This window comes from Vitis riparia, chromosome 9 (assembly GCF_004353265.1).
Source record: "Vitis riparia cultivar Riparia Gloire de Montpellier isolate 1030 chromosome 9, EGFV_Vit.rip_1.0, whole genome shotgun sequence".
Lineage (NCBI taxonomy): Eukaryota > Viridiplantae > Streptophyta > Magnoliopsida > Vitales > Vitaceae > Vitis > Vitis riparia.
Window position 1 is genome coordinate 21,388,947 of NC_048439.1, and position 10,974 is coordinate 21,399,920.

Below are 10,974 nucleotides of genomic sequence, written 5' to 3' on the forward strand. Positions count from 1 at the left end.
TGACGGAATTATCCTTGTACCGTAATCAATTGATGGCAAAATTGTCGAACTGGTTGGGTGAGCTTAAAAATCTCAGGGCGCTCTATTTATTCGATAACAAATTTGAAGGTCCCATCCCTGCTTCTTTATGGACATTGCAACACCTAGAGTATTTGGTTCTTTCACGGAATGAGTTGAATGGAAGTCTCCCAGATAGTATTGGACAACTTTCTCAACTGCAAGGCTTGGGTGTTGGTTCCAATCATATGAGTGGAAGTCTCTCTGAACAACATTTTTTGAAGCTGAGTAAGTTGGAGTATCTATTGATTGGCTCCAATTTTTTCCATTTGAATGTTAGTCCCAATTGGGTTCCCCCTTTCCAGGTGAATGATCTTGATATGGGTTCATGCCACTTGGGTCCTTCATTTCCGGTTTGGCTTCAATCTCAAAAGACCCTCGAGTATCTTGATTTCTCAAATGACAGCATTTCAAGTCCCATTCCAAACTGGTTTTGGAATATTTCTTTTAATCTGCAATGGTTGAATCTTTCTCACAATCAATTACAAGGTCAACTACCAAATTCATTAAAATTTTCTTTTGGTTATGCGCGCATCGATTTCAGTTCCAACCTCTTTGAAGGACCTATTCCTTTTTCAATCAAAGGGGTTGATTTTCTAGATCTCTCCTATAATAAAATTTATGGCTCTTTTCCACCGAGTATAGGTGAATCCATGTTAGGCTTGAATTCTCTTCTGCTTTCGAACAATCAAATAACAAGATTCGTCCCTCTAGACATAGGAAAATCCATGTCAAGCTTGTCTTATCTTTCTCTTTCAAGTAATCAAATAACAGGGGCCATCCCATCAAACATAGGTGAATTCCTACCCAGCTTGCAGTTCATTTCTCTTTCGGGTAATCGAATAACAGGGACCATCCCAGATTCCATAGGACACCTCTCTTTTCTTGAAGTCATTGATTTTTCAAGGAATAATTTGATTGGAAGCATTCCTTCTACCATAAATAATTGCTCCGGCCTTTTTGTTTTAGACCTTGGAAACAACAATCTGTCTGGGATAATACCAAAGTCGTTGGGCCAGTTGCAATCGCTCCAATCACTGCACCTGAACCACAACGAGCTTTCAGGAGAGCTCCCCTCATCTTGGCAAAATTTAACAGATTTGGAAGTTCTTGATTTTAGTTACAACAAATTGTTGGGTGAGGTTCCTACATGGATTGGAGCTGCTTTCGTAAATCTGGTAATACTCAACTTGAGGTCGAATGTGTTTTGTGGAAGACTTCCCTCCCAGCTTTCAAATTTAAGCTCCCTGCATGTCTTAGACATTGCACAAAACAATCTGATGGGTAAAATTCCAATCACTTTGGTTGGGCTTAAAGCCATGGCTCAGGAGCATAACATGATCAATATATATCCTTCGTATGACAAAGTGAGTGGCTTCTCGTATGAAGAACGATTGGTTGTGAATACCAAAGGCCAAAGTCTTGAATATACCAGGACTCTCTCTCTTGTTGTAGGCATTGACCTATCCGACAATAATTTAAGTGGAGAGTTTCCCCAAGAAATAACAAAATTGTTTGGTTTGGTGATTTTGAACTTGTCGAGGAATCACATCACTGGCCAAATTCCTGAAAGCATTTCAATGTTGCGACAATTGTTATCTCTTGATTTGTCAAGCAATAAGCTTTCCGGTACCATTCCCTCAAGCATGGTCTCATTATCATTCTTGAGTTATTTGAATCTATCAAATAACAATTTCTCTGGTAAGATCCCCTTTACAGGGCAAATGACAACCTTCACCAAGCTGGCCTTTCTGGGAAACCCTGATCTATGTGGAGCTCCATTGGCCATAAAATGCCAGGATGAAGATCCAAATAAAAGGCAAAGTGTTGTTAGTGACAAAAATAATGGTGGCTATATTGATCAATGGTTTTACTTGAGCGTTGGCTTGGGATTTGCCATGGGCATCCTAGTTCCATTTTTTGTTTTGGCAACAAGGAAATCTTGGTGTGAGGCCTATTTTGATTTTGTGGATGAGATTGTTAGATGGTTGTTGAGAGGAAGAGCAACCTATGCCAAAAATCATCCTAGAAGGCGATAAATTTTGTTTGTAGATCTTTCTATGCTTTATGTATCATTATAAGCTTTGGAAGTGAATTTCATCAAAGTTGCAATAGAAGAAAAGACAGTTATCAAGCAACGGTTTCTGAATTTTCAATGGAAGCGAATACATCTTATTGTACCCTATTCAAGTTCTAAAGCAATATAGATTGTAGAGCCTCATCTCGATCCTCTTCGTAAAGAACAGAAAAAACTGGATACCCTGTGCCACCAACACAACACAAATTAGACTTCTTAAAATTGAGACTATCTAAGTGTTGTCTAGGTAGATGACTTGCAGATACCCTGTGCCACCAACACTACACAAATATACAAATCATCAGCAGGAAGATGCAGTTGGGATAAAGAAACCTATCAGACCTGAAACAACTCAATTTTCCAACTAAATAATCCAGAAACTGACTTTGGCCGATGACTTGGAAACGAGAAAGTGTAATAAGCAGCACAACAGAGGATATGGTTTCCAAAACAGGGCTCTCTGCAATTGAAAATGCACCAGACACTCTGTTTTATTGTTCCTATGTTGAATAAGAGGAGGTTGAAAAAGCTCAATCTGGTTTTTGTTTGTGGACTTACATAGATGAGTAGGAGGAACATGCAACATGGATTTTATTTTGTTAAGTTTTAAAATTTATAGATTTATTAAAATATTAGTAAAATAAAATTTATAGATTTATTGAAATATATTCAAATACAAAATAAGGAGTGAGAATGAAGATCTCTTTCATTATCATGTTTAGAATGAGAATTAAATAAAAAATGATTACAACAAATAAATGAATTTCTATAAACAATTTTTAAAAACTCTTTTCTAATAGTAAAAAACAAAAAACTGATTTATATAAGTTGTTTTTAAAAATAATTTTATATTTTGATTTTGTAAATTTAATTTGTATAATACAAATAAAAAAAATAACTTTATTATTATAACTGAATTAAAAATAAATAGTTTTTAATAAAATACAAAAATAAATTAAAAATAATTCAACTCTTTTCCTGCTGGGCCAGTTTGGCCTTTTTTATTTTTATTTTTTTATTTTTGTATTCCCCACCAGCCAACCTTTTGGGCTCTCTTATGGGGGTCGCATCCCTGGGCCTAATTTCTGGGCCAATTTGGGCCTCCCTTTTTTAATATATATAATTTTTCTGAAGCCTTTTTTGCCTCTTTAAAGGGACCATTTTCTGGCCCGTATGTCGGCCCATTTTCTGGCAACTTTGGGGCTTTTGAATTTTTATTTTATTTTCTAATATTTTAGTTATGAATTATAATATTTTAGAACTTCACACAAATATTTTACTTTAAAAAAGAATATTAAATTAAAAATAATAATAAATATTTCAATAAACCACGTCATGATAAATTTCATACATAACAAAAAATATAAATTATGTATTTTTTTTTATATAAAAAAAAGATGATAATATTTTAGTGAAAGTTAAAAAAGATACATTAATATAAGAAGTTGTTAACCTTATTTTTAGGGCGAGGAGTGATCTTAAACACAACATTAATGGGCTTAAAAGCAGGCATCTGCACCTCAATTGGACCTGCCACATGGCACCATGTCATAGGCCAACCCTCCCCTCTTCCTCCCCTCACCCACACCCAACCGAAACCCACCCCACATAATACCCAATAAAAATGGGTTGGGCCTAATTTTGGCCCATTTTCCTGGTCTGGATAGTTTGTCCCTTTTTTTTTCAATTCCCCCATCCAGTCTTTTAGGCCCTCTTATGGGTCCCATCCCTAGGCCCAATTTCTGGGCCAATTTTGGACCTCACTTTTTTTTTTATTTCTCCGACTCTTACTCCTCCCATCCATGGGAATTAAGTTTGAGACACCAACCAATAGAGCCACTTTCATATATATAAAATCCGTCTTTAATATTGTTGAAACCATCCAAAGCTGACGGGTTGATTCAAAGAGACCAAACTTTTGCCACCCATGGGAAAAGGATTCCAAATATAAAAATTGACATTAATGTTTCCGAACAACTTTGTCATGGTTCAATAATAAATAGAAACATATCCATCCTATAAGTCTGATAAATCTTTTTTTTTTTTTTTTATAAGGAACGAGGAGATGTATTAATATAAAGGAGAAAAAAGGTCCATGAACTAAACCAAAGGGAAAGTCAAGCACTGATCATCATTATTACCTGTACCTGTAAATTTGAAGATTTTTCTTGGACCCTTATTACCAATCTTCTACCTTTGATATGAGACAAGTAGGGCCTGCAGGCTCATCCAATTCAGAGGTCATCTATCGAATCCTAGGTTATTCTTAGGGATGAGTTTCTCTATCAAAAGCAGATTTGCTTCTAAAATCCTCTTGCAGATAATTTCTATTCTGTGGACATCTGGATCACCGAAAGCAAACTTTCTTGGGTGAGATTGTAATTTTATTTTCTTAACATGTATCAAGGTAAGATGCATAAGTACTCGACAATTTTTCTTATCAGATTGATGAACTTTCTTAAATGTGACATTGTTGAGTATCTAACAATTTTTTCCATATATTTTGAAAGCGGTTTGCTACAATTTGTTTGGTGTGTATTGAAATTTTAATTTATGCATATTTCTTTCTTTTTGGGTTACATACAATGGACAAGGATTAGGTACCAAGAAATGACAAAAAAAAATATTAAAAAAATGATTAAAGAAAAAGTGGTCATGGTGATAGAACCGATATAAACTTTGAATTAAATGGAAGAGGCAAGGAATCTTCCAGTACCACAATCATTTGATCACTTGCAACCATCCCAAGGAGCAGCCAACAATATTCAATTTCATCAATCTATCCCTTTGATCAAAAGATCATAAACGATTTCCAGACTTTCCATCTCTTATAAATATCTGTTGCCACTCATAGGAAAAGGCTTCCAAATATAAAACTTTACATTCAATTCAGAGGTCATCTATCTAATCCTAGGGTATTCTTAGCGATGAGTTTCTCTATCTAATGTCTCTGAAATTCTCTCTACCTTGGATGTTTTGATCTACCACAATCATCAAAAGTAGATTTGCTTCTAAAATTCTCTTGCAGGTAATTTCTATTCCATGGATATTTTGATCTGGAACAATCATTCAGTGCAAACATTCTTGGGTGAGGTGATTCTAATTATTTTTTCTTAACATGCATAGAAGGATGATGCACAAGTACTTGACAAATTTTCTTATCTAATTAGATTGATGATCTTTCTTACATGTGTTATTGAGTGTCTTGATGCATTTGTCTTCTTTTTATACGTATATGGGAAACAAAATTTTTCTTCAATTCATGAAAAGAGATATAACATGTTGCAATTAAGTTTTTACAGGTGTTCATAGTTGGTGAATTGCATAATAAATGGAGAGGATTTCAATTCTGGGTTTCCTTTTAGCTCTTCTCTATTTAATGGTGAGAGGAACAATTGCTTATAAGGATGAAACTCATTTGACAGATTGCCTAGAATCCGACCGAGAAGCCCTTATTGACTTAAAAAGCGATCTCAAATATTCCAAAAATCGATTTTCATCATGGAAAGGAAGTAATTGTTGTCAATGGGAAGGGATTAGTTGTGAAAATAGTACCAGAAGTGTTATTTTCGTAGATCTTCATAATCCATATTCTCCTTTGTATGAATTTGAGAAATGGAGCTCAATGAACTTGAGTGGGGAGATTAGTTCTTCATTGTTAAAACTCAAGTCCTTGAAACATTTAGACTTGAGTTTTAACACATTTGAAAGCATCCCAATTCCGGAATTCTTTGGATCTTTGAAGAATTTACAATATCTAAACATATCAAATGCTGGGTTTAGCGGTGTAATCCCTCCAAATTTGGGAAACCTCTCAAGGTTGCAGGATCTTGATCTTTCTTCTCAATATGGGAATGGTCTATCTACTGATAATTTTGAGTGGATGATTGGTCTTATTTCCTTGAAGCATCTCAAGATGAACCAAGTCGACCTTTCATTTGTTAGATCAAATTGGATGGATGTATTAAACAAGCTTCCATTTTTAACCGAGTTGCATCTATCTGATTGTCGCCTCTCGGGTTCAGTTTCTCCAGCCTCAGTAGTTAATTTTACTATGCTTTCTGTTATATCCATGAGTTGGAACTACCTTGATTCAACAATTTTGGAATTGCTTGTAAATATCAGCAGCCTTACATTCATTGATCTAAGCTACAACAGCTTAAACAGTATTCCTCTTGGTCTCAATCAGCTACCTAATCTGCAATACTTGAACCTGTATGGCAATGGAAATCTTACTGGCAATTGCTCTCAACAATTGAGGGAAGGTTGGAAAAAGATAGAGGTCCTCATTTTGGCTTCAAATAACTTTCATGGTAAACTTCAAATAACTTTCACTGCTCTTCCTTAAATTTATTGCTTATGACTTTATAATTGGTATATATTATTATACTATCTGTTAATAGATGATTTTTTTTTTTTTCTTCTCTTTTCTTTTTTTGTTCTTGGTGATTGCAGGTAGCATTCCTGACTCCATTGGAAGCTTCTGCAGCCTAAAATATTTGGACTTAGGCCATAATAACTTGACAGGAAGTTTACCTCAATTTCTGGAAGGAATGGAAAACTGCAGCTCTAAAAGTTATTTGCATTACTTGACTAATTTGATCCTGCCGAACAATCAATTAGTTGGCAAATTAGCAGAATGGTTGGGACTGCTTGAAAATCTTGTGGAACTAGACCTGTCATATAACGAGTTTGAAGGCCTTATCCCTGCTTCTTTAGGGGCATTGTCAAATCTTGAGAGCCTCAAACTAAACAATAACAGCCTTCAAGGTCCCATCCCTGCAACTTTAGGGTCATTGCAACACTTGACAGATATGTGGCTTGGAACTAACCAACTGAATGGGACTCTCCCAGATAGTTTTGGACAGCTTTCTGAATTACTTTACCTGGAAGTTTCTTTCAATATTTTGACAGGGATTCTCTCTGCAGAGCATTTCTCAAAGCTAAGTAAGTTGAAACATCTGTACATGCAGTCCAATTCAGGTTTCAATTTGAATGTAAATTCTAGTTGGGTCCCCCCTTTCCAGATCTGGGACCTTGCTTTTGGTTCATGCAGTTTAGGTCCTTCTTTTCCAGCTTGGCTTCAGTCCCAAAAGGAGCTTGTGTCTCTTGATTTCTCAAACACTAGCATTTCAAGTCCCATACCAAACTGGTTTTGGAATCTTTCTTCTAATTTAGATTTCTTAAATCTTTCTCTCAATCACTTGCATGGCCAGTTACCAAATCCATTAAATGTTTCTCAATATGCATTGATTGATTTCAGCTCCAACCTCTTTGAAGGACCTATTCCTCTTCCAACCAAAACTATTGAATCACTAGATTTCTCCAACAATAATTTTTCGGGTCCCATCCCACCGAGCATAGGTGAATCCATTCCAAGCTTGAGGGTCCTTTCTCTCTCGGGTAATCAAATAACAGGGGTCATCCCAGCTTCAATAGGAGATATAAGGGGTCTTGATATCATTCATCTTTCATGGAATAGTTTGACAGGAAGCATTCCCTTAACCATAATCAATTGCTCTTCCTTAAGAGTTCTAGATCTAGGAAACAATGACTTGTCCGGAAGAATTCCAGAACAGTTGGGTCAGTTAAAGTGGCTTCAATCTCTTCACATGGAAAACAACAACCTTTCAGGAGGGCTGCCCTCATCTTTCCAAAATTTGTCTAGTTTGGAAACTCTTGATCTCAGTTACAACAGATTGTCAGGTAACATTCCAACATGGATTGGAGCTGCTTTTATGGGTCTTAAAATCCTTAACTTGAGGTCGAATGGGTTCTCTGGCAGTCTTCCTTCTGAGCTTTCATATCTACGTTCATTGCATGTCCTGGACCTCTCACAAAATAATTTGACTGGCAGCATTCCACCTATATTGGGTGGCCTCAAAGCAATGACTCAAGAGAAATATATAAACCAATTTGTGTTATATGGGAGCTTTCAAGGCAGACGGTATGGAGGGCAATATTATGAAGAAAGCTTGGTTGTGAACATGAAAGGACAACGTCTAGAATATACCAGAACTCTTTCCCTTGTTACCAGTATAGACCTGTCTGGCAATAATTTAAGTGGAGAGTTTCCAGAGGCAATAACAGAATTATTTGGTTTGGTGGCTCTCAACCTGTCACGGAACCACATTACTGGCCAAATTCCTGAAAGCATTTCAAGGTTGAAGGAATTGTTATCCCTTGATCTATCAAGCAATAAGCTCTTCGGCACAATTCCTTCTAGCATGGCTTCATTATCTTTTTTGGGTTCTTTGAATCTGTCAAACAACAACTTCTCTGGTAGGATTCCTTTTACAGGACAGATGACAACTTTTGATGAACTTGCCTTTGATGGAAACCCAGGTCTTTGCGGAGCTCCTCTTGTTGAAAAATGCCTAGATGAGGATTCTGATAAAGAGCACAGCACTGGTACCGATGAAAATGACAATCATTTCATTGATCGATGGTTTTATTTGAGCGTTGGATTAGGGTTTGCAGCAGGTATTTTGGTTCCTTATTTTGTTTTAGTAAGCAGGAAATCTTGGTGTGATGCTTACTGGAATATTGTGGATGAAATCATTGATAAGACATTCTGGTTGAGAAGAAGAAGAAGAAGAAGAGCAGCAACCTATACCAGAAGTCATGGAAGACAACAATAAATTTTACTTGTAAAGCTATATGCATACACTTTGAAAGTAAATTTGATCGTTTTCACATACTGGGATGCCAACTTTAGTCATTTTCCATGCATGAAAAGCCTGCAAATCCAGTTCGTTTTCTTATCTCTAAGAATTTCAATTCTTCTTAACCCAAGTAACAAGCAATGAGAAAAATAGAAAGAAACACTTTAGTGTGCTCCACCATGTAAACCCTTTAACTTCTTGATGCATGATTTCCACACCTTTGGGGGGAGGTAGGTACAATTATGTCTTCCGTGAATGATGCTATGAATGTGGAAAATTTTCTCATACTAATGAAATTTCTACCTCCTTGATGGAAAAAGTTTATAGGTTTATGAAAATTCTACAACATTATTGGCAACTTGTCCTCTTTAATCTAGAAAAAAGTCTATTTGATAGTGATTGAACAACTCCTTCACCATGTGTAAAGTTCAATATCATTTTGACCTGATATGTGCCAAGAAAGATTGAATTGGAGATATAAAAGAATTTATAAATATTTTTTTCCTTTTTATTTAAAAATGACCAGATAAAATTTTTAAATTTACAATATCAAAATTAATTCTCAAATTATTGTAGGTGAAATGAAAATTAGTTCTGAAAAAAAGTTGTGGGAATCATCATTATTAAATAGGGATAAATTTAATAAAAATTTAAATTTACATGATTTCTCGTCAATGATTTTTTTTTTTTAATATACACCTGATTTCATTTTATTCTCCTACAAAAATATTATTTTCATTTTCAATAAGATTTCAATTAAATTTAATTAATTAATATGGTATAAATTGAATTTAAAATGTTTTTACAAAATCAAAAAAATAAAATAAAACAATTAATTTATCCAAACAAGTCTTTTTTTTTTTTTAAAGTCCTTTTATAAAAACAACTTATCAAATATCCTTATTTTTATAAAATACAAAAAACTTTTTTTGGTTCTTTAACTTAAAAACAATTTCTAAAAACAATAAATTAAAAAAAATAAAAATAAAATAAAGTACTTATTTGGGTTGTATTAAAAATGAATATTCAAATTATTTTTTTCTTATAGTAATTTTTGTTTCACTAGAATAAATAAATTGTTTCATAATTTAAAAAAATTATTTATTTTTAACTCATACATAATTTTAGATTTATTTTTTATTTTTTAATAAGACTTAACTTAAATTTGATTTCATATTATTATAAATTAAATTTATAATTTTTTTTATAAAATAAAAATAAAACATTGTTTTTAAAAACAATACAATTCTTTCATCTAAACAAGTTTATTTTTAAACTATTTTTTAAAATATCTTGTCAAACACTCTTATTTTTTAAAATTAAAAAAAAAACTATTTTTTAATCTCTATTTTAAAAATAAAATTTTAAAAACACTGTTTGAAATTTATATATATTTAAATTAGTTCATCTTTATATAATAGAAAAAAATTCAATGAGTTTGAAAAATATTTAAAAATAATTTATTGATTTTAAATTGATATATTTTTTTTCACTTTTTCTTTTATTCTACTTTCTTTCTTTATTTCTTTTCTTTATATTTTCCTTAAATTTTCAAAGAACTAAACATAGTATAAGTATTCTAGCAATAATGTGAATTTAAAACCAAAGTTAAGAGTAACATGGATTCTTAACAAAAAGATCCACAAAGAAACAACAGTGAGAAAGTGACTTTAATTCCAAGAAATAGAAGAAAGAAACTGGCTTTAAACTCTGACATTTTTTTCAGCTTAAAAAATATTCAATTTTGACAAAAATATTCTTCCTTTTTTTTCTTGTAAAAATAATCTAATCATCTAAATGTTGAAGGACATTGATATATATATATATATATATATACATTAGCTTCCAAGTTCAATCATAAGATGGGTTAAATATACAAATTTAGAATCACTTCATCCATTTTAATGAATTAATTTTTTCAAAAATGATAAATCTAACGAAAAAACTTAAATAATAATTATTTAAAAATTAAAATATAATCTTTTTTTATTTGATTTTGGATTTTTTTTTGTTTTAATAAAAAGTCGAAGCTAAAGAAATGGATAACTTTGGTGTAATGAAAGTTTCATTAAACATGACATAAATTTATGTCCTAGTTAAAAACAAGGCTTCGCCAAAAAGTTATATTTCCCTAATTTTTATATCATATTATTTTTATGTCTTAAGCTCCTTTTG

At 33.1% G+C, this 10,974-nt stretch overlaps 1 protein-coding gene across 1 annotated transcript; it reads left to right on the forward strand.

The window, feature by feature from the left end:
* The first annotated feature begins 4,850 nt into the window (after positions 1-4,850).
* On the forward strand, positions 4,851-8,832 carry LOC117921665 (receptor-like protein EIX2). The gene is made up of 3 exons (XM_034839615.1): positions 4,851-5,162; positions 5,437-6,447; positions 6,590-8,832. The coding sequence occupies exons 2-3, from the start codon at positions 5,466-5,468 to the stop codon at positions 8,773-8,775; spliced, it is 3,168 nt and encodes a 1,055-aa protein (XP_034695506.1). The 5' UTR covers positions 4,851-5,162; positions 5,437-5,465; the 3' UTR covers positions 8,776-8,832.
* The last annotated feature ends 2,142 nt before the right edge of the window (positions 8,833-10,974 follow it).